The 24,695-nt window shown below is 37.7% G+C and overlaps 1 protein-coding gene across 1 annotated transcript in view; it reads left to right on the top strand.

Annotated features, from left to right (window-relative positions):
* CLGN (calmegin) overlaps nt 1–23,805 on the top strand; it is a 32,506-nt gene extending 8,701 nt beyond the window's left edge. The window contains exons 5-14 of the mRNA XM_008054903.1: nt 1,638–1,719; nt 3,188–3,380; nt 10,306–10,495; nt 15,831–15,944; nt 16,066–16,216; nt 16,552–16,767; nt 18,531–18,656; nt 19,196–19,355; nt 20,911–21,011; nt 22,359–23,805. Coding sequence (XP_008053094.1) covers nt 1,638–1,719; nt 3,188–3,380; nt 10,306–10,495; nt 15,831–15,944; nt 16,066–16,216; nt 16,552–16,767; nt 18,531–18,656; nt 19,196–19,355; nt 20,911–21,011; nt 22,359–22,439 — 1,414 coding nt within the window. The 3' untranslated portion in view covers nt 22,440–23,805. The remainder of the gene's footprint in view (nt 1–1,637; nt 1,720–3,187; nt 3,381–10,305; nt 10,496–15,830; nt 15,945–16,065; nt 16,217–16,551; nt 16,768–18,530; nt 18,657–19,195; nt 19,356–20,910; nt 21,012–22,358) is intronic.
* The last annotated feature ends 890 nt before the right edge of the window (nt 23,806–24,695 follow it).

Below are 24,695 nucleotides of genomic sequence, written 5' to 3'. Positions count from 1 at the left end.
CAAGTTTACAAAATTGTTCTTTCCAGTTCTCAGCTTTTCATAGAACCCCTTTGTCCTTTAGATAACCTATTCTAAAGAAATATCTCTTTTTATTTTATTTTTCCTGTAAACAGTGACCTTTAAATCGCATCACATATCATGTCTTCTGAAGACATAAGTTCCATGAGGAAAATTTGTCAGCTGTTGCTTAAAATAAAAATAAGGCTTTGAGGGAAACAAACTGTCCTTTAAAAAATGAGAAAATAGCAAAAGAATACCCTTCTTCTGATCATAACATTTTTGAGCATTTATTTGCCCATCATTGTGCATGACAGCCTTTCATGATCATAGCCGTATTTTGTGGTATAGGTATAAGCCATGGTCCCATATTATAGATGAGCAAACAGAGACTTAGAGCTAAAATAACTTGCCCTTATGCAAGGTGTCTCTAGGATAAGTTGCAGAATCAAGAATACATCTCCGGTGTTTCTGATTTCAAAGTGCATGCTTGTAACCACCATTATTGACAGGTTGAGAAGGAAGGCCTAGTAGAAAGTACAGAGAGAAATCATACATGGTCTTGCAAGTTAGAGAGAATCACTTACAATTTTAGTGTCCTCTGGGTTTTTTTTTAATATAAAAGATATATACTAATTGGTTCACACTGTTAAAATTTTGTATGCTATTATTTTTCACCTTCTTGTCACCAAAATTTCTTCAGAAAAGTTAAAAACTACAGTCCTTTATTAAAATGGTCACTATTTTCATTTGATTCTCTGGTTTTCAACTCTTTTTGTTTTTTAATTCATTTAACACAATCATAACCTTTTTGGTTTTTACCGTTTTTCATTTTTACAGTCATTTTCTCATTGATTTTTGTCACATATAAGTCATCCGTTTACAAAAATCTCTTCTAAACGCTGTTCCATAAGTCTGTACCTCATTGTCTTAGTAAGGCTATTTATTTTTTAAAAGTCAAAAAAACAAAAATACATCACTGAGAATTACACGGTGTTGTAAGTCCACGAGAAGATGCCCATACTAGTTCCCTCTCTTAGCTGTTACAATAAACAGCTAAAATTTCCCATATCTCTTGGCTGTTGAGATCTGAAATACTCTGGTTATTGACTGAGATTATGAAATCTCTTTGCTGGAGCTATTTAATGAAATATACAACTTACTTAATATGGTTTAGGTGTAGTTTAGCTAAAAGACAAATGAGTCATAAACTCCGGATATGTAAGATCATTTGCAATTTCTGTTGCTGTAGCTGTGATTCTTATGACCTTTGTGGCTTTAGTTTATAAAGAATATGTATAGTGACTACCTTGTCAGAATTTGAAATTTCCTATTACAGTTTTAGTCAAACTCTCTTATTCTCAATTGATCAGTTTTGCTAGAAAAAAATGCTTAAATGAATTGATTGTTTTTTCTATAGATGACTGTAATCATTCTATTTTTAATATTTTAATGATTTCCTTATACTAGTAGGAAAGCATTTCTGCTGATTTCCTATAGGTTGTAGATATGCTTTTTCTGAGCTTTCTGGTAATGTAAAACATTTGTATTTTAATGAATTGTTAGTAATACATTAGATTTTAAAGAGCAATTCATAATTTTTATTTATCAGCAGTATGGTTCTTTTTCCCTTCATTCAGATATGAAGTAAATTTTCAAGATGGTATTGACTGTGGAGGTGCATACATTAAACTCCTAGCAGACACTGATGATTTGATTCTGGTATGATATTTTAATCTTTAAAAAAATCTTCTTGAAGTTAATAAGTTTTTAAAGGCATAATGAATAAAACTGAACATTTTATTTTCAACTGAAATTGACAAGAGTTTTAGATGTCTCTTCCAAGAGTTTATACAGCTTTTACAATTTGCCTTTGAGTTTTATATAAGGCTGTATTACTCGAAGACATCTATTTTATAATCTTTAGCAACATTAAAAAAGGTTACCATGTGTAATAAATTTTAAAATGACATGGTGCTTACAGATGCTCTTAAAATAGCTTAGAGTTATTTTCTTTATACAACAGTAATCTTAAGTTTGTTCAGAGAAATAAAATAACAGCCATGCAGTGAAACAAAAGAAGAAAGAGCTGCGTTTAAAGGTGGGCCAGTGCTAGGGTTGGCAAGCCGTGTACACAATAATACACAGTTGATTTTAAAGACTTTCCATGATGAAGTAGCTTTATGCTTCTAAGAGTCTGTATTAGAACCATTTGAAGGTTGGGGACATTTCTTATAGCATTTTCCTACAGGAGGCTGTGTCAGGGTTTCTGCAAATAATAGAAATAAGATAGATGAGAAATCAGTGAGAGAGATTTCAGAATGGATGGCTACGCATAGGCTATGAAATGTGAATTAAAGACTTTTTGGGTCCTATTCATCATTAGAGTCTGGCAGAAGAGAGGCCATTATAGTATGTGTGGAAGCTTTGTTTTAGGTGTTGTAAGGTGATGATCATTTGAAGGGAGGATGACAAAAAAACTAATAATAAATATTTCTGTAAGCAATTTATCTGATTAATTCAAGTTAATCCTCAGAGAAACCTTATAAGGGTAGGTACTGTTGTCACATCCATACTCTAGAGTTCATGAAATCGAAGCACAGAGAGGTTAGAACTTTCCTCACGGCCACATAAAGCTAACTTAAGTGGCATTAGTAAGATATGAACCCCAATTTCTGACTCCAGACTCTCACCGACTGAGTCACACCATATAAAAGAAAGTTGCCTGGTAAGACAAGGAGTATGTCTCTGTGTCTGTTTTGTGTCTAAACCTCTCTTCATCTTGTGCTCAGAAAGTCATTTTCCAGAATCTTCCTGAAGAAAGTAATGGATAATCATTTTAATCTTCAGGTCATAAATATACTTTTCCTCTAATGCTTAATTCTCTTGATAAAATATTAATAATGCAGGTTTATATGAAGTTATTAAAGTGTATTATGATGTTGCCAGGAAAGTGTTAGCTTCTCTTCTGAGTCTTCAGGAAGTGTGTGCTTATTTTAAAAAAAAAAGTATGTTGAAGTAAATTTTGTCCTTTTCCTACATCCTTTCTTGTCATGTGTTAAATAGTTCTTTGATGAATTATTAATAACATTTAATGCATTTTCATAAATTCTACTCATTGGATAGAATAGAGAAATAATTAACTGCTCTATGATTTCGGACTAATCCCAACAATCATCTCTCTTTGAAGGAAAACTTTTATGATAAAACATCCTATACCATTATGTTTGGACCAGATACATGTGGAGAAGATTATAAACTTCATTTTATCTTCAGACATAAACATCCCAAAACTGGAGTTTTTGAAGAGAAACATGCCAAACTTCCAGATGTAGACCTTAAAAAGTTCTTTACAGACAGAAAGACTCATCTTTATACCCTTGGTATATCCTTTTAATTCATTTATTACCTCAAAAATATTTGCTGATTACCAGTATATTTATGGCAAGTATATATATATTTATGGCCAATATATTTTAGGAAGATACAAACATGCATTCTACTCTCAAGGAGTTTATCTTTTTTAAGTCATACATCATTATAGCGCAGGGAGAAAAGAAAGTACCCCATGAGAGCTGGAGATGAGATTCAGTTAGGAGTTTCAAAGCAATATTCTTTCCAGCTTGGAGGCTTGGCTCACACCTAGGGAAGATTATATTTGTGGAGGGGGGATTCCCCCCCAAAACAATTTATTTATAAAAATTTGTATATTTATTCTTACATGTTTAAATTTCAGTCACCTTTAAAGTACTCTCTGTTTGATGCAATACACCTATCAAGATGCTTTTTCCACTACTCAAAACAGTTTTTGAACTCGTCGATTTTGATGTCTTTTAGTGCTTCTGCTGTTTTCTGTTTCACCTCTTCTGCATTGGCAAAATGCTTCCCTTTGAGAACTTTTTTTTAATCGGGGAAACAAAAAAAAAAAAAGTCACTCAGCACAGTGTGGGTGGGTGCGTTGTCATGGTGGAAGAACCAGTAACCTATTTGCCACAACTGAGAACGTTTCTTCTGCAAATTGTGTCACAACCTTCTCAAAACTTCCAGATAAAAACCGACGGGTTCCTAGAACACTTACCTAGCAGGGGAAGCCTGTACTACAAGGGGCCTGCCCTCCAAAATTCCAGGATTTTTTGGGTCCCCCCTCATACTCCTCTTGAAGTATACATGGAATGTGGAAAACCATAGGGGACAAGGGCATTTTGGGAACCATGACTATGGTCAGAACAGAAAACTAGAAAATAGAGTTAAAGAGGATGAGATCCTTAATGCCAGGCTGAAACATTTAGGCTTTGCTCTACAAGCAGTTGTGATTATGGTTAAGTCCCACTTTGTGATGGTTATAGCAGACACCTAACTTTGAAAGGAAAAGCATTGAGCAATCATGTTAATGTACTTAAGTAAACAATAATTTGCATAGATATTGGGGAGAGGGGCATTTTAAGGGATTGTTTCTCCCATTCCCAAGGACTTATGGTTAAAGAGCTTTGTTCTGCCTATGATTATTTAAAATCACAGCATGTCAGAACCTGATGGGACGTTTTGAAATATGGCTCTATCAGCTTCTGGTCCCAGTGTCAACTCCATCCAAGATTAAGGTATTCTGATTTTCTTTTCAAAGGCTGCAGTTGCAGAAATTTTCATTTTGTCTGCTAAGGCAGCGGTTCCCAACCTTTCTGGCTTCAGGGACCTGTTTTGTGGAAGACAGTTTTTTCCACGGGCGGGGGAAAGGAGGCCTTGCTGAGGGATTATCCAGGCATTAGCTTCTCCTGAGGAGCATGCAACTAGATCCCTCCTGAATGCAGTGCAGTTCACAATAGGGTTTGTGCACCTATGAGAATCTAATGCTGATGCTGATCTGACAGCAGATGGATCTGTGCTTGCTGGCCACTCACTTCCTGCTGTGAAGAGGCCACGAACGGGTACTGGTCTCAGTCCTGGGGTTGGGATGCGGTACTAAGGCAACACCCACTTTACTTTAATGTCTGATACTATATAAACCTTTTCCTGAAACAATTATAAAATAATACTGGACATTTTGGGGAACGCTAGGCTATAGAAATAATGAAAAAGTATAACTAGAACAGAAACAATTTATTTTATTTTAATTATTATAAAAATGTGGCATACAATTCAATTAGTCATACAAACGTTGATTATGCAGGTACCCTTGTTGATGAGGTATGCCCCACCCTCCCCTAGCAGTTTCCCTCAACTGCCAATCCCAACACCCTTCCTCTGACAGTTTCCCACTACTGCCAATCCCTTTCTTATAGCATTATAATTGTTCAAGGTCTGCTCATGAGTGAGAACACATGGTACTCTGTTCTTTGTTTCTGTGATAGATCACTGAGTATGATAGACTCTAAGTCCGTCCAAGTAGCTGCGAAGTCCATATGTTTGTCCTTCTTTAGCAGGATAATATTCCATTGTGTATATGTACCACTTTGTTTTTTATCCAGTCCAGCTTCAATGGGCAACATGGTTGGTTCCATGTTTTTGCTATTGTGAATAGAGCTGCAACAAACATACATGTGCAGGTATCTTTTTTGTAGAATGATTTGAGTTCTTCCACGTATAGTCCCAATAGGGGAATTGCTGGGTCATACGGAAGGTCAATTTCTAGTTCTTTCAGAAATCACTACACTGTCTTCCAAAGAGGTTGCACTAGTTTGCATTCCCACCAGCAGCGTAGAAGTGTTCCTTTTTCTCCACATCCTCACCAGCATCTGTTGTTGTTTGTTTTATTAATGATGACCATTCTTACTGGGGTTAGGTGGTTTTGATTTGCATTTCTCTGATGTTGAGTGAGACTGAGCACTTTTTCATATGTCTGTTGGCTGCCCATGTATCTTCTTTTGAGAAGTGTCTATTCATGTCATTTGCCCACTTTTTCATGGGGCTGTTTTTTCCCTTTCAGTGCGTTTGAGTTCCTTGTAGCTCCTAGATGTTAGACCTTTGTCAGATATACAGTTGGCAAATATTTTTTCCCATTCTGTGGGCTGTCTCCCTGCTCTCTTGGTTTCTTTTGCTTTGCAGAAGCTCAGTTTGATGAGGTCCCACTTGTCTGTCTTATTTCTTAAGGTATGGGCATTTAGGGTTCTGAATAGGAATTGGTTGCAAGTTCCAATTTCCATAAGGGTGTCTCCTGTGTTTTCTAAGATTCTTATAGTTTGAGGTTTTACGTTGAGGTCTTTGATCCATTTAGAGTTAATTTTTGAGTATGGTGATAGGTAGGGGTCCTGTTTCCATCTTTTGCAAGTGGTCAGCCAGTTTTTCCAGCACCATTTACTGAATAGGTTCTCCTCTCCCTGGAGGCTGTTGTTGGAGGCTTTGTCAAAGATGAGTTGGTTGAGAAATTAAGACTTTGCTTCCAGAATCTCTATCCTGTTCCATTGGTCTATGTGCCTGTTCTTGTACCAATACCAGGCTGTTTTGATTACTGTAGCCTTATAGTAAAGTTTGAAATCTGGAAGTTCTTTTGCTAAGGATTGTTTTGGCTATTCATGGTCATTTACGTTTCCATATGAATTTCTGTATTGTCATTTCCAGGTCTGAGAAGAATGATGTTGGTAACTTAATGGGTATTGCGCTGAATCTGTAGATTGCCTTTGGTAGGATGGACATTTTAACAATGTTGATTATTCGTATCCATGAGCATGGAATATTTTTTCATTTGTTTGTATCTTCTTGGATTTTTTGAGCAGTGTTTTGTAGTTCTCATTGTAAGAGTCTTTCACTTCTCCGGTTAGGAAGATGCTGAGGTATTTCATTTTTTGTGTGGCTATTGTAAATGGGATTGTGCTTTTAATTTGGGTCTTTGCCTGTTTGTTGTTGATGTATAGGAATGCAACTTTCTTTTGCACATTTATTTTGTGACTTTGCCAAAGTCCTTTATCTCAGTGCAAGTAGGTTTTTGATAGATTCTCTTGGAGATTCAAGGTATAGGATCATATCATCAGCAAAGAGGGATAACTTGACTTCCTCTTTTCCTATTTGGATACACCTGATTTCCTTCTCTTGTCTAATTGCCCGAGCTAGGACTTCTAACACCATAGAACCAATTAATTTAATTTGGCTTTGTACAGACCTGATCAAAAGTGACTTGGTAATATATATTAAAGGCCATAAGAGGTTTATGTCCTCTGGAATCACAATTCCACTTTCAGAAATTTATCCAAAGAAAATAATCCAGAAAAAAGAAAATGACTTCCAAGTGAAGATATGCTGAAAATTTGAAGCAACCTTAATGTTACAAGTAAGGGAGACTTTTGTCCAATACAAAGATGATAACCATGAAAGTGTTTAGCAATGGGGGGGGGTGATGTCCATAGTATTAAAGATGATAAAGATGAATAATAATAATGTTATAGAAAGGAAAGTTCAAATTGTAGTCATAGCATGATGAGCTCTAGGCAAATTACATAAGCAAAAAGGAAAAGACGGGGAAAAAGACGAACTTTCATTAATCACTTCACATATGCCACCCATCCTGCCAGGCACTCGGGAACCACCACAGGAGGTGAGCAGCGGTCTCTCTCTTGTGCCGTCACTCAGGGCAGTAGCCTGCCCCAAGAAACAAGAGCAACTGGTTTAAGTTGAAGTTGAAATTCAAGTCTGACTCTTAAGCACTTGCTTATATACAAACACTTGGATGCTTGTGCTAGGGTTATTGAGTAACTTTTTTTTTCTTAAAAGAAATCTTTCTAGCCGGGCTCGGTGGCTCAGCCTGTCATCCCACGCCTTTGGGAGGCTGAGGTGAGTGGATCGCCTGAGCCCACGGGTTCGAGGCCCGCCTGGGCAGCGAGACCTCATCTCTACAATAAATCAAAAATCAGCCGGGCATGGTAGCGCGTGCCTGTAATTCCGGCTACTGGGAAGGCGGAGGCGAAAGGATCGCCGGAGCCCAGCAGGTCGAGGCTGCGGTGGCCGGGAGCGGCCACTGCACTCCAGTCTGGGTGACTGAGTGAGACTCCAACTCAAAAAAAAAAAAAAAAAAAAAGAAATCTTGCTGTAATACTATTGTATTTTGTACAATATTCTATAGTTGTTTTAAGACCCTTGAGAGTACCCTTTACAAAGCTTATATAATCCAAGGTGTTTTTTTATAGATTCACTTAAAATATTTAATTCAGTTTTCTGAATGGAAATTTGGGGGGACCAAAGATTTTGAACAGAGCTGCTTTTCCACACATGCCTATTTTTGTCACATGCTTTTCTGTTTTAACTGAAGTTTTGGTTTTTTTTGTTGTTTTTTTTGTTTTTTTTTTTGAGTTGGAGTCTCACTCTGTTGCTCAGGCTGGAGTGCAGTGCCACACTCACAGCCACTCCAGCATCAACCTACTGGGCTTCGGCAATCCTTCTGCCTCGGTTGTCCAAGGAGCCGGAACTACAGGTGCATGCTACCACGCCTGGCTAATCTTTTATTTATTGTAGAGACGAGGTCTCGCCAAGTTTCCCGGGTTGGTCTTAAACCTGGTGGCTCAGGCAATTCACTCACCTCGGCCTTCCAAAGTACTGGGATTACAGGCTGAGCCACTGAGCCCAGCCTTAACAGAAGTTTTAAAAATAGATTTCAGTTGCAAAATCTGTTCAGAAATCTTTCAAGAATTTTTTTTTTAATTGGGAAAGGTATAGTTTTTTTTTCAGCATTTATGATCTTACTGTTCAAGGCTCTTCAATTTTAAATTTTTTCTTTTGTTTTAGTAATGTAGCTTTATAAGCTTATCTGAAATAGAAGAAGAAATAGTAGAGGAAAGAGAAGGAAATGTGGGTTTGCATTATTTGAGTTTGTATATAAATTGCATTTTTTGGTTTTGATAGAAGTAATTTGGCATTATTGTGACTCAAACCTCTGGAGATTGTTGTTATTTCAGAGCTGTATCTCCAGAAAGTGGCAGCCCACATAACCACTTAAGGCAGGACAGTCCTGATATTTGTTGTTGTTGTTGTTGTTGTTGTTGTTGTTGTTGTTGTTGTTGTTTTGAGTTGGAGTCTCACTCTGTCACTCAGACTGGAGTGCAGTGGCCACTCCCAGCTACTGCAGCCTCAACCTGCTGGGCTCTGGTGATCCTTCCGCCTCAGCCTTCCAAGTAGCTGGAACTACAGGCTCTCGCTACCACGCCCGGCTAACTACTTTCACCTTCTGAAAGCAAGAGTTAAGCAGCCATTTTCATTTATCACTCTTTCCAAGGATCTAAACTTAATCCAGTAACCCTCATATTTACACAATGAGGAGAGATCTTTTATTTTGTCATTACAAAGGATTAGGAAGTCCTTTATGACCTTTCTGGCTTGGGGATTTTTTTTTAGATGGCTAGAATTTATTTTGAAACGTACGGGCAGTAAGTGTGAGCTTGAATATCTTAAATTACCCTTAAGATATTTTACACTACAGTATATGAGTCAGTGAATTTGAAATGCCAGTGGACCTTATCTTTAAAGATTTCCATGAAAGACAGTAATGTATCAATGTTGATTTCCTGATCTGGGTGACTCGATCAGGATTATGTAAGAGAATGTCCTTGTTTGTTGAAAATGGACATTAACACATTCAGGGTGATATGTATGAGGTCAGTAACTTCCTCACAAGTGGTTCAGGAAAAAAATTGAGGTTGTTGATTTGCACTTGCAACTCTTTAAGTTTCAGATTATTTCAGAAATGTTTAAATGCTGAAGGAGATTGTGTTCTGTAACTATGAAAGAGTGAAAATGCCGGGCTTGGTGGCTCAGCCTGTAATCCCGCGCCTTGGGAGGCTGAGGTGAGTGGATTGCTTGAGCCCGCAGGTTCGAGACCCACCTGGGCAACTTGGTGAGACTTCATCGCTACAATAAATCAAAAAATTAGCCGGGTGTGATAGCGCATGCCTGTAGTTCCAGCTACTTGGAAGGCTGAGGCGGAAGGATCGCCGGAGCCCAGCAGGTTGAGGCTGCAGTGTCCGGGAGCGGCCACTGCACTCCAGTCTGGGCGATAGAGTGAGACTTCAACTCAAAAAAAAAAAAAAAAAAGAAAGAGTGAAAATGACTGGTCTTGCATGCCAAACACAGCTAGCTACTAGATATTTTTTATTTGAGAAGTAGTGTAGCATTTCATTGTTTAAAAATTGGTTTAAAACAAAATTTTGTATTTGTTTTAGAAAATATATCTAGTGATTTAGGCATATTTTGATTTAATACATTAGTTATTCCTCTATTTCTGATTGGGAGAAAATAGTATCCATGAAGTTTAGGGTAGTTTCATTATTTAGAAGATTATCTCTAAAATGTCTACCAAAATGGTAACTATGGTGTATTCAAATTGGTCTTTAGTGATGAATCCAAATGACACATTTGAAGTGTTAGTTGACCAAACAGTCGTCAACAAAGGAAGCCTGTTGGAGGATGTGGTTCCTCCCATCAATCCTCCCAAGGAAATTGAAGATCCCACTGATAAAAAACCTGATGAATGGGATGAAAGAGCAAAAATTCCTGATCCTTCTGCCGTCAAACCAGAAGACTGGTAAGCAAGGCATCTGGTAACAAAGCATTATTTGTCATAATTAAATAATGAAACAACATCTAAGTGAAGTTTACAACCAATGAAACTTATGCTTTTAAACATTAGTACTACTTATCTTGAGCTTTGGGAATGAAATATTTTCTAAAATGAATTTTGTACTTCCCTGTCTTTTAATTATTCTTATTTTAATTAATATTTTAACTTTGTTGCATTTTTCAATTATGTCTATTTTTTGTGTTTTCAATGCTGTGGGGGAAATATTTTGAATCTAAAACATCAACACTTTAATTTTAATTCCTAGTGTGTAAATGTTTTATATAGTTGCAGTCTTTTTTTGTTTTGAGTCGGAGTCTCACTCTGTCGCCCAGGCTGAAGTGTAGTGACATGCTCATGGCCACTGCAGTTTCAACCTGCTAGGCTCAGGTGATCCTTCCACTTCAGCCTTCCAAGTAGCTAGAACTACAGGTATGTGCCACCATGCCTATTTTTTTTTTTTTTTTAATAGAGCCAGGGTATCGCCAAGTTGCCCAGGCTGGTCTCGAATCTGTGGGCTCAGGCAATTCTCTCACCTCCACCTGCCAAAGCGCACTAGGAATACAGATGTGAGCCACTGTACCTGGCCAGTTACAGTCTTTTTCAAGCTGATTGATGATGACTTGGCCTTAAAACTGCCATGTCTCAACCTTATACAATTATGTAGGATGCTCTCATACCGGCGTGCTTAACTATGCATTTTCCCTAGTTGAGTATTTGTGTTGTGTCCCTGTTTAAGGAAATTATAAATATTTTCTTAAAAGAAGTGTATTCAGTTCCCAAGTTCCCATAACTCCTGTTCAGATAGTGAGAGATTCCTATATATCTCTCCGTTTACTGAGGTATTATCTGTCTTTCAGGTATGTTTTGTAATATCTCCATAAAGATCTTGTTACCGTAATTCCTGAGGGCCTTACTTTTTTCTGCTCATCGAGTAACCTTCAGTTATGGTTAGGTAGATGATGTCTTTTTGTATGTAACCCACTGTAGAAATGATCTGTTGCTGTGTAACAAAAATGGAGTCGCTGAAGGCATCGCCCCTGTATTATCGCTCATGGCTTCTGAGAGTTAGGAACTGGGAGTGGCTTCGCTCCATACTCATGGTTCAGGCCCTCCCCCCAGGTGACAGTCAAGCTGCCAGCCAAAGCTGCAGTTGTCTGATGATTTGACACCATCTGGAGGAGCCACTTCCAACCCCACTCAATTGGCTATTGTCAAGAAGTTCCTCCACTTGGGTCTTTCATAGGTCTACTCGTGACAGGGTAGATGGCTTCTCCCAGAGGGTGAGTCAGGAGGAGGAGAGAGAGGAGGAAACAAGGGCAGACGTTATGGTGTCTTTTCTTTTTTTTTTTTTTTTTTTCCTTTGAGCTGGAGTCTCACTCTGTCGCCCAGACTGGAGTGCAGTGGCCGCTCCCGGCCACTGCAGCCTCGACCTGCTGGGTTCCAGCGATCCTTCCGCCTCAGCCTTCCGAGTAGCCGGAATTACAGGTGCGCGCTACCACGCCCGGCTGATTTTTTGATTTATTGTAGAGATGAGGTCTCGCCAAGTTGCCCAGGCGGGTCTCAGACCCGCAGGCTCAGGCAATCCACTCACCTCAGCCTCCCAAAGGCGTGGGATTACAGGCTGAGGTGTCTTTTCTAACCGAATCTCACTCAAGCTGTGTTCTGTTTGTCACACATATCAGCCCTGGTACAGCTGGGGGGGGAACTGCATGAGGGTATGAGTAATAATAATAATAATTATAATAGTAATAATAATTTTAAAACTTCCATTCTTCGCTCACTTAGTTTTTTTTTCATAATTGGGTGTTGAAGTTTGTAAAATACTTTTGTGCCTCTATTGAGATGACACTATGGGTTTTTGCCTTTATTTTCTTAGTATGGTGAATTATATTGGCCGATTTTCTAATGTTGGACTAACCTTGCAATCCAACAAATATTATCAACAAATAATTATCCTTTTCATATTTTCTGGGATCCTATTCCATTTTTTCCTGTCGGATTTGTTAAGGTATAATTTTCATACGATTAAATTCACTTTAGATACAACATTTTGTGAGTTTTGGTGGACATAGGCAATGAGGTAACCATCATCACAATCATGATATGGAACATTTTCCTTCTCCCCAAAAAGTCTGTCATGCCCTATTGTAATCAATTATCTCCTTCTACCCGTAACCCCTGGAAACTACTGATCTGATTTCTGCCCCTAAAGTTTTACCTTTTCCGTAATATCATAGTAAATGGAATCATATGGTATCTATAGCTTTCCCATCTGATTTCTTTCACTTAGAATAATGATTTTGGTATTTATCTGGGTTGCTGCACATATCCGTAGCCAGTTTGTTTATTGCTGGGTACTCCTTTTCACATGTTGGTGGAAATCTTGATTTCCAATTTGAGGAAATTATGAATGAAACTGTGACAAACTTTTGTGGACAGGACTTTATGCGAAAGTAAATGTAGGTAAGCGTGTGTTCACTTTTATGAGAAACGGTCAGACTTTTCCAGAGAGCTGTACCGTTTTGCGTTCCTGGCAGCATTATATAAGCGTTAACAGCTATTCCTCTGTTTACAGCATTTGATATTATCTAGTTTCATTCTCTTTTGGCTTGTTTTCCTTTGGCTGTCTTAAAAGCTTTGTAGTGCTATCTTATCATAGTTTTAATTTGCATTTCCTTAATGACTGATTACAGTGAGCATCTTTCTATGCATATCATGTTTTTGATAAAATATCTGAAAGTTCTTTGTATTCTGGATACAGATTTTGTCTTAGTTATCTATTGTTCTGTACAAATTACCCCAAAGCTTAATGCCTTAAGACATTTATTATCTCATGGTTTTTTTGAATCAGGAATCTGAGTGTAGCTTAGCTGGGTCCTCTGTCTCTGGAACATCTTAAGGCTTACCTGGGGGTGAACACACTTTTAATCTCAGGCAGGTGTTTGTTGGCAGGATTCAATTCCTCAAGGGACTGAATTTTTGAGATTGGACCATGGGCTTCTCAGTTCCTTGCTGGATGTTAGACAGAGTTTTCCCAATTTGCAGGGTTCTTTCTACAGAGTTGCTCACAACATGGAAGCTCTCTTCGGTAGATGAAGCAAGGGAGAGGGAAGAGAGAGAATGTGAAGAAAATGGAAGTCGTACTCTATGCTGGCTCTCACAATATGCGCCTACCTGGGACCTGTGATTGTGACCTTATTTGTAACTAGGGTCTTTGCAGATATATTCAAGTTACAAGGAGGTCACGATGGATCAGGGTGGGCCCTCAATCCTCATGTGACTGGTGTTCTTATAAGAAGAGAGAAATTTGGGCAGAGACACACAGGGATATGCTATGGACAAAGGAGGCAGAGGGAGGAGGGATGTAACTCCATGCCAGGATGTACCAAGGATGGCCAGCAACCATCAGAGGCTAGGAAGAAGGAAGGGTCCTCCCCTCGAGTCTTCATCAAGAGCGTGGCCCTGCCAACAACTGTCATTTTTGACGTCTAGCTTCCACAACTCTGATACCTTTCTGTCATTAGAACCCACTCCGTTTGTGGTCATGTGTTATTGTAGCCCCAGGAAGCTAATACACATCTTTATAACATGATCTTGGAGGTAACATCCCATCACTGATTTTTGTTTATTAATAGCAAGTTATTAGGCCCAGTGCACACTCAAGAGGAGGGGATTACACAAGGGTCTGAGTTCCCAGGAGGCAGGAATCATTGGACAGCCATTTCAGAAGCTGCCCACTCAGTCAGAGAGGACTGCAGTCCTGACCAACAACTTGATTGCAGCCTGTCAGAGAGCCTGATGCAGAGGCCTTACCTAAGCTCCGCTCAGATTCCTGACCTACAGAAATATGCAGTAATAGATGTGGTTACTTTAAGCCCCTAAATTGTAGAGTAGTTTGTTATGTCGCATTAGACAACGTCGGTATGTAGTATGCAAGTATTTCCTCTCAGTTTGAGGTATTTGTTTATTTGTTCATTTATTTATTTATATATTTATTTGAGTCAGAGTCTCACTCTATCACCCAGTCATGGCTACTCAACCTGCTGGGCTCAGGCGATCCTTCCACCTTAGCCTTCCAGGTAGCTAGAACTACAGGTGCACACCATCATGTCCAGCTAATTTTTTTATTTATTTATTGTAGGGTCGAGGCCTCGCCAAGTTGTCCAGACTGGTCTCCAACCCCTGGGGTCAGGCAGTCCTCTTGCCCACGCCTCCCCAAGTATTGGTATTATAGGCGTAAGCCACTGTGCCCAGCCTTAATTATTTTTAATAGAGAGTTTTATTTTATTTTATTTTATCTTATTTTGAGTCAACTATCCCACTTAGCTATGAGGGTTTGAAATTTGTTTTTAATTTGTAGTTTTAAATATGTGAGGTACAATTCAGGGTTAGGTATACAAATGTTCATTATGCAGGTACACCCTTGTTGATGAGGTGTGCCGTTCCCCACCTCCCCCCTCCCCCAACCCCGGCAGATTCCCACTACTGCCAGTCCCTTTAGAGAGGAGTTTTAAATGTGCACAAAGTCCAATTTGTGGGTATTTGTCTTTGATAATTCATGCTTTTTTGTGTCTTACCTAATTCATTTTTGCATGAATGGCAGTCACAATTTTTTTTTCTAGACAAATTTCACAAAAACTGCATTCTAAGTTAATTATTTTATATAATGTGAGGTATAAATCAAGATCCAGCAGCCCCACTTATCTGCAGGGGGAACATTTCAAGATCCCCAGTGGCCTACTGAAACCAAGGATAGTAATGAACCCAATAAATACTATGTTTTATCCTATATGTACCTACCTATGATAAAGTTTAATATATATGTTAGGCACAGTAAGAGATTAACAATAACTTAAATAGAGCAACTGTAACAATGTACTGTAATGAAAGTTATTTGAATGTAGTCCCTCAAAATATCTTGTTCTACTGTACTTACCCTTCTAGAACAGTCTTAACATATGGCAGGCATCCAAAATATATATATTTGTTGATGAGTGACCGAGTTTTTAAGTGAAAAGGGCAAGGTCTAACATACTACGTATTGAATGCTATCATTTATATAAAAATATATACATATGTGCACAGATGCATAGAGCACAATAATACACATAGAGAATAATATACAAAAAGTTGGTGAGTTAGCAGAAGATTTAGGTAGATGAGAGATGGCGGGAGATAGTTGGCACAAAGACAGAAGGGTAGGAAGGAAATAATTTTATGGTACCTTCTGAATGTTGTAACATGTACACTTTAAACTTCTTGAATAATTAGTAACTAACATAAAATGCTGTATTCACAGGGATGAAAGCGAGCCTGCCCAAATAGAAGATTCAAGTGCTGTTAAACCTAATGGCTGGCTTGATGATGAGCCAAAGTATATCCCAAATCCTCATGCTGAAAAACCTAGTGACTGGTAGGCATCCCTCGCCTTCACATGCCCATCCCAAGTGTTCCTTATTTGCATTTGTGTTCCAGTGAATGTGACTGACCGGAGACTTGAGATTTCAGTATTTGCTGTGTTCTGCTCTCCTAAGGAACGAAGACATGGATGGAGAGTGGGAGGCGCCTCAGATTCCTAATCCAGCGTGTCGGATTGGCTGTGGCGAGTGGAAACGCCCCATGATTGATAACCCAAAATACAAAGGAGTGTGGAGACCTCCACTGATTGACAACCCTAGCTACCAGGTCAATAACCTCTTGTTGCAATTCCCTAGGAAGGCTAAACATGTTTTGCTGTTTTATGTTTACATATCTAATTGTCATTATTATTATGTAAACTTTTAGAAGTTTGATTTGTAATCTTAAGTCAAAGAAAACAGATGCCAGCTAACTCCTACTTTTAAAGTAAAACATTCTTTTTATAATCTTCGGGGGGGGGGGGAAGGTGGTTTACTAACAGGGCAAGTTTTCTTTTTCTCTGAATAGCATTGCTAATTTCATTAAACAGTAGCTTCTTCTTGAGCAGCATGTATAATGAATTATTTTATTTGAAAATATCTTCAATTATGTTTTCCTTCCAGGGAATCTGGAGTCCTCGAAAAATTCCTAATCCAGATTATTTTGAAGATGATCATCCATTTCTTCTGACTTCTTTCCGTGCTCTTGGCTTAGAGCTTTGGACTATGACCTCTGATATCTACTTTGATAATTTTATTATCTGTTCAGAGAAGGAAATAGCAGACCGCTGGGCTGCAGATGGTTGGAGATGGAAAGTAATGGTAGCAGACGCTAATGAGGTATGGTATTGACCAAGAGTGGCAGTGATATGACTTTCATCATAATAGGACTTGGTCGTGGTAGGTCTTGGTTATGGTTACAGGTTCTTCAAATGGCCCTTTTAAAGGCAAATAAATGCCCTAATTACCAAATGCCAAGGAAATGTGTTTGAATAAGTTTATGTAGACAGAATGTTTAGCTTTATGTTATGATACAACTTCATTATAATTATATAATGAACTATCTATGCTTATGTAAGTCTTCATTGGATTCATTAAATTATAATAGCCTTAATGGGATTTAATGCATATTTGCTGTTTATATTAATGAGACTACAGGCCGGGCTTGGTGGCTCAGCCTGTCATTCCCGCAATCTGGGAGGCCGTGGAGAGTAGATTGCCTGAGCCCGCTGGTTTGAAACCAGCCCGGACAACTTGGCGAGACCTCGGCTCTACAATAAATCAAAAACTATCTGGGCGTGGTAGCGCGTGCCTGTAGTTCCAGTTACTTGGAAGGCTGAGGCAGAAGGATTACTGCAGCCCAGCAGGTCGATGCTGGGGTGGCCGTGAGTGTGCCGCTGCCCTCCAGCCTGGGTAACAGCATGAGACTCCAATTCAAAAAAAGAAAAAGAAATGAGACTACTTAATATCTTTGTCACCTGCCAATTCAAGACCTAGTGATAACAGTAAACATTGTTCTTTAGTCATTTAGACTACTTTTCACTTAAAGGAGTGCAAAGAATTCTTAAATTTAACATCATTAAATTGTGTTCCAGGTTTTTTTTTCCCCCAAATCTTAACACTATTTAGAAAAGTTTAAGCTAAATATTTCAAGACAATGCACCTTGGAGAATGTATCTTTAAAATCAGTTGCTATAAGAAAGAAAAAGTCTTACCTTACATTTGGTTTCTTTGAATACTAGCAAAAACCATCACAAGAGTAGTTAGAGAGACATTTTTGTTCTGAACCTCATTTGATGGTTTTGGATTTTACTTTAATAAGAGAAACAATAGCCTTACTGAGAGTTTTGTGTATGAAATTAGTTTATATAAAAAAGAAAGAAAACAGTAATTCTGAGGTATGATTTTTAATAAGTTCTTTAAAAGTACAAAATGAATTATCAGAGAGCTGTATACTTCTAAATGAAACAGAAAATGCATCTTTACAATGTAAAAAAAAAGGAAAAAGATTTACTAAAAAAGAAAATTGTTATTATTCTTGCTGGTAGAAGTTTACACTTTTGTAGTAACATACCTATACATTCGACTACAAAGTCTCAGTGATACATGCTAATTATACTTTATAAATATAAACTGGGAAAATGAAACATTGTTTGCTTACTAGTTCGTCACTCTAATATAAGATATCTGAGTAAAATATGATTTTTTAGGCTATGTTTTCTAACAAGGGTTTGTAAAATGTGATTGCTTTTTTTTTTCATTTTTTTTTAAAGATGTAGGATACAGTAAATATCTGTCTGGGGATGGGGAGACACCTCTTATCAACAAGGGTGCCTGAATGAAGCATATTTGTATACCTAACCCTTAACTGTACCCCACAATATCATAATAAAAAATATTGATTAAAAAAAATATATGTAGGGTACAAGTCAGGATTAGGTACATAAGTGGTCATAATACAGGTAAAGTTTGGGCCTTCCATTGGTCCCCACTTCACCTGGTTTGAGATGTGGTACCCTTACTGATGTTATGTATCCCCCTTCCCTTCCCTCTTATAGTGTTATGATAAATTGAACTGCATTTTATGTTTATTTCTTCTATAGCCTGGTGCATTTAAACAGTTAATGGCAGCTGCACAAGAGAGTCCATGGCTTTGGTTGGTTTATCTTGTGACAGCAGGAGTGCCAATAGCATTAATGACTTTGTTTTGCTGGCCAAGAAAAGTAAAGGTAAAGAAAATGAATTTTCTTGAACTTTTTTTTTTCTTTCACATTTCTTAGTGTTTAGGAGTTCTACAAATTGAGTAAATGATTCTTAAAAGTAATCCGTTGGCCAGGTGTGGTGGCTCACACCTGTAGTCCCGCATTTTGGAAGGCTGAGGAAGGAGGATTGCTTGAGTCCAGGAGTTCAAGACCAGCCTGGACAACAAAGCGAGATCTCATTTCTATGAAAATAAAAATAAGAAAATTAGCCAGGCTTGGTGGCATGTGCCTGTGGTCCTAGTTACTCATGAGGCTGAGGCAGAAGGATCACCTGAGCCCAGGAGATTGAGGCTGTGGTGAGCTGTGGCCATGCCACTGTACTCCAGCCTGGGTGACAGAGTGAGATTCCCACTCAAAAAAAAAAAGTACTAAACTAAATTTCCTACACATTTTTACTGGTAATTCATGGTGCATGTTATCAATTGTGGCAAAAAGAAAAAAAACAAAACTTTACAAAAAATAGTGCTTTGCTCTTAGTAAAAGTAGCTTATGTCAAACTACCACAGAAAAAATATGAAGATTCAGAGTATAAAAAAAGTGATTTATGTAAACCACAATCAAAGGGAGCACTAGAGCAAGAAGTAAAGGAAGAAAAATCAGTTCTGGAAAAACCAACAGACTTGGAAGAGGAAAAAAAGCAAAGTGATGGTGAAATTCTTGAAAAAGGTAAGACATTGATAGTGATTTATAATGGGGACCGTGGGTAAAGCTCATAAAAACTGTATATTATCTCAAAATAACTAGCTGTTAGCATTTGTTTTACATTATCAAATTTATACATCTGAATCCTGAAGAACACATGACTGTGGCCAGGAGGAGTAATAGTCCTCTGAGCAGCCATGTGCTTGTAGTTTCTGTCTTCTAGGAAGAAAGAGATTGAAATAATGTTCAGTTGTTCAGAGCCTAGCAGTCATGAATCCCATAGGCCATAACTTTTTGCAAGGACTTTTCTTGGCCCGAGAATGTAGACAGTGAGACGAAAGGTACAGATCATGGCCTCTGTAGAAGAGGAATCGATACAAGGCAGGTGATTGCAGCAACAAAATCAACACCAGATCTCCCAGTGACTAGTACTTATCAGATAGTTATATGAAATGAATGTTGATTAATTTCTTGAAAAGATTACTGAAGCTATATCCCCTTCCCACCCTATTCTCTTGAACTCTTGAATCAAGGTTCTAGAACTGAACCACTTGTGTGTGGCTCTCCACTGAGAACTTTTTATACACACTGAAGTAGAAAAAAAACTATTGATTTTCCAGGTATCCCCAAGCCAAATTCCAGATTGAGCCCTTTACAACTTAAACTATGTCTGGAAGCACTATTTTCAACTTAATGGTAGATGACTTAAAAACACAAATATGTGTGTATGTATGTTTTTTGAAAAAGAGTGCACATACTCGTATATAACATACCCACACATATACACACACACATAAGCATATACAATGTGTGCATCTGTATGTATCAAGGTATCTAAAACAACAAATTCTTTAGGCTGTGAGTTCTCAGAGCCTTATTTTTGTAACTTCTGAGTGTTTTGTTAATTGATGTCTGGGTCAACCCGATTTAGAGGGCATTTACATAGAGTTCATAATGGAATATTTAAGTATCAGAAGGGTCTTTTTATAGCAGTACTTGCACATACCCATGTAGTCCCGCATTTTGGATGTGGCAATACATAGGAGAAGTAGAGTTGGTGAATTTTCAACTTCCCTTTCCCCAAACCCTATTCTTGGCGGGGCAGGAGTTTTTAACTTCATATAGCTCCTAGGACATGCTTAATATCTTTTGGTAATGATGGTGACGAGATTGGAGGTTTGGCTCAATGGAATCCAAAGGAAAGTCAAAAACTCAAACGATGCACGACAGTGTCCACAGAGAACACACATAAATAGCATATTGAAGAATAAAAGGTCATGAAAAGTTTAAAGGAGCATTACCCAAGACACGAACACGGGAAAGATTATTATTTTTTGGTTTTTATATTACATGCAGACTGAATCCTTAAGAACGCTTTAAACTTGTCCTTTAACTCAAACGTGATATATGTATGAAATATGACAAAATAATGAGTACTTACAGTTTAAAAAATTATGAATGAAAAGGATTGCTTTTAAATATTGGAATTTAAATAAATCCCCTTCATTGTGCTTAATACTTTTCAGTAGCAAAATTCGAAATCTTTAAGTCTTTGTTTTCAATAAAATCTGTATTCTAGAAGAGGAAGGTGAACCTGAGGAAAAGAGTGAAGAAGAAATCGAAATCTTGGAAGCACAAGCAGAAGGTGATAAATCAAATAAGTCTGGATCAGAGGATGAGGTGAGCAACACTTTGAGAGGAAACAAAAACTACTGTCTATATGTGTTACTCACACCAAGTTATTTCAATAAAAGCAGCAATCTGGTTTATGAAAGAATTTTTGCTCTATTTCTCCCAGCTTTAATAAGAACTCTATATTGCTTTCAAAACATAGCCTCAAAGTCAAGAAATACTGTAATTCAGATTGTCTTAAGCCAAATAAAACAGTATAGAGTAAGCCTGTGATTTACAAAATATAAAGATAGAATGCATCTGTAAAAATTAGGATTTTATCATTAAAATATTCTACTGAAATGTGTAATAAATCATGAATATTTAAAAGGTCATCATTATTATTACAATTTTTTATAACTGTTGTAAAAACGTTCTTATTGTCTCAATATTTTACTGTCACATTTTGAAATGGTTCATTCATTGGGTAGTTGAACACCCTCTGGCATTTTTCTGAAAACTTTAACGAGTTAGGGTTTCTTTCCCCTCCCCCCCCCAATTATCTGCTGTCTGCCCCTTTTTGTATCCTGAAATAGAATGTTCCGTGATACCTTTTTAAAGTCAGTTATTATTGAATCAGAAATCATTCTGAGTATAATTCAGAGTCATAGTGCTCTTCCCTTTTTTTCTTTTTTTAAATTTAAACCACCATAAGCCAAAGGTTTTTGTGTTTCTGCTTTGCTGGCCCTGCAAGCTGCATAGTCTCACCCCAGAGTCACCAGCCTAACATATAACCTTTTAACTCCTTGAGTGGGGTGCAAGTTCAGTTCTGCCTGGCCTGCTACATGAAATAAATATTGTATTGTGTCTAATTGAAGAAATCTTCTAATTAGTGGTTATTGTTGTTTAGGTGTTTCCGAAAGTTTATTTAGTACACATACCTGGTGACTGGTCTTACTGCCCTGTGAGTTTTTAAAGGGATGGACTTTGGGGATCCCTGCCTAGTATGAATATCTTTAGGGAAAGCCAGATGAAGATTATGTCTTCTAGAGCAGAATTTTAAACAATCATTGTTTAAGCTGTGACTTTCTTAATAACACTTGAGGTCATATACTTGAATATGTATTTTATTTACCTTTTTGCATCACAGAACATTTTGTATACCTTAAAAAGTCTTTCATTCCATCTTAAATGCAATGAAGTTTCTGCATTCTTTTTTGTATATTTGTCAGTGAGCCACAGTGAGTCAATATTTGTGTAACCCTGAGAATAATTATAATTACTTTGCATGCTTCATCATAGCATTTGACTGATAAAACATGTGTTTTAGAAAGTAAGAAATATATTGTCTACTGGTATCTGGTACTAGATACATGTTAGTACTAAAATAGACATTTTCCTACTTCTTTTTTCTAGATGAAAGAAGCAGATGAGAGCACAGGATCTGGAGACGGACCAACAAAGTCAGTGCGCAAGAGAAGAGTCCGGAAGGACTAAACCATAGCCAAGTGTCTTAAGTTCCTGAGAGAGATCTGGCAACCTAAAATCAACGGGCCAAACTAGACTTGGGTCAACTGCACAGCTTGGTTCTAACTGCTAGCAACGTTATTCCTTCAACCATTTATTTTAGTCTTTCTTTGGGGGGGGGGGGAATGTCACTTTGAAATTACCTGGTCATTGGATCTAGAATAAAAGTGGCACGTTACAGATCAGATTTAAGAGATTAATATCATTAGTCATTACACAGTTTTAGCAGCTTGAAGATACTTTGGTTTGTAAAGAACAAAATAGTAGAATTTCCTCTTCAATGAATATCCTACAATGTAACTGGTAGTTCTGTAAAAAAAAATGAACATGTGTTCTGTTGCACAGAGCTTAATGCAATAAAGTTTCTGCAAGGTTGTTTAATTCTATCAACAATTGAAAGTGTTGCATGTGACCCACGTTTATCTAGTTTGTATCAAATTATAGCTATGATCAGTTGTTCTCTTAAATTCTAATGGCTGATGACAGTCATCACGCTTTATATTTTTATTCAGTTTTTGTTTGTTTGTTTCCTGAAAAGTTCAAACCTACCGTAAGTCTGTTATTTCATCTAGCTTCCGAGCTGCCTCGGAGGTGGATCGGAGTAACTGTTGCCACTGGTCCTTTTTTTAAAGCAGTTACCAAAAGTCACAGGGCTACATTACAATGGAGCTATGTTGTTCATTTAAAATGTTTTATTTATGAACACTGTTTTGTTTGTGTAACAGGTTTAGATCTTTTCAAAGCTGATCTGAATCTTCGAGACCACAATACTACTTGAATCCTAAATATCTAGAGAACTTTAGGCTAGGTGGGTAAGGTTCTTGGAACCCTTCATGGACTAAACACCCCCCACCCTTAGCAAGCCCCAAACCGGATTCCCATACAGATCTTTCCTAGTAGGTGCGCACAGAACTTACATATAAGGAAGAGAAGCCTCTAGCTTCTGCTTTTACACTAAAGGAAGCCAAACTTGGCCAGTAATATCATTCACTCCTTATTTCAAAGAATGACTTGAAAATGAAAATAAGTGCTTTACTCCATTGCTATGTTCTGAATTTTCATAAATTGGTAGTAGAAAATCTTAATACAGAGTTACTATACTTTGAATTTATTTAATACTAGCTGAACTTACATCTGGCAAAGACTCTCTCTCGCTTTGCATTTGGGATGTCGAAATGTATTAGCCATATTGAATAGTTCTAGGTGAGAATATTTCTGAAGGTAAACCGCTATTTCAGAAGATTAATCTTTTAACTTAATGAAAAACTTTCTTGCCTGATAATATCTTGTATGTGAAGACCTTTTCTGAAGATTGATTAAAGTTTTTTTTACTTTCTTGGTTGCAGATTCATTTTAATTTTGATGTTTGGTTAAACTCCATGGGCTTACAGTAGTAAAATTTGAGCAGTCAATGTTGCCAAGTCACTACTAATTCCTGTGCACATACTCCTCTGTGAATATACTAGGGCTGGTAGGTTTATTCAAACCTTAAGCTCTAATGAATAACTGCACTCCATGTATCCAGGAGACGAAAGGTGGAGTCTTTCAAGAATCAAATGGCTTTTTCCTTTTACTCCCTAATCTGACTTTATTGTTTAAAATGACTTAAATTTTATCCTTTTCTTTAATAAAGGAGAAAAAAGTGTATTTTGCTTTTCTTTTAGTTGGCCTTTTAAGAGGATTAACTTGACCAGGCTAACATAGCTTCCCTTTCCTTGAATATTTTTTCTTGAATATTTTTTCCAAATAGCCTCAGTTCCACTGATCATTTCTCTAGGAAAATGTTACTAAAGCTAATAGTCCTTCTGAACTGTCAGTCCACATTTGGCGGAGACAGGATAGAACTGCTTACATGTTAAAATGAACCACTGGCAATGAATTTAGTGTACCTAAACAATACAGAATTCTATTCCCAAATGATTTTGTAATCAGTGGAAATAGCTCAGAATAGCTAAAACATAAACCTATTACACTCTAGGCATCTATGAACAGTTTTTGTTTTGTTTTGTTTTGTTTTGAGTTGGAGTCTCACTCCATTGCCCAGGCTGGAGTACAGTGGCATGCTCATGACCACCTCAGCCTCAACCTGCTGGGCTCCGGGGATCCTTCCTCAGCCTTCCAAGTAGCCGGAACTTCAGGCACGCGCTACCATGCCCAGCTAATTTTTTATTTATTGTAGAGATGAGGTCTCTCCAAGTTGCCCAGGATGGTCTCGAACCTACAGGC

This window comes from Carlito syrichta, unplaced genomic scaffold (genome assembly GCF_000164805.1).
Source record: "Carlito syrichta isolate Samal-C Ts95f unplaced genomic scaffold, Tarsius_syrichta-2.0.1 Scaffold301609, whole genome shotgun sequence".
Lineage (NCBI taxonomy): Eukaryota > Metazoa > Chordata > Mammalia > Primates > Tarsiidae > Carlito > Carlito syrichta.
This window is presented reverse-complemented; position numbering and strand designations above follow the sequence as displayed.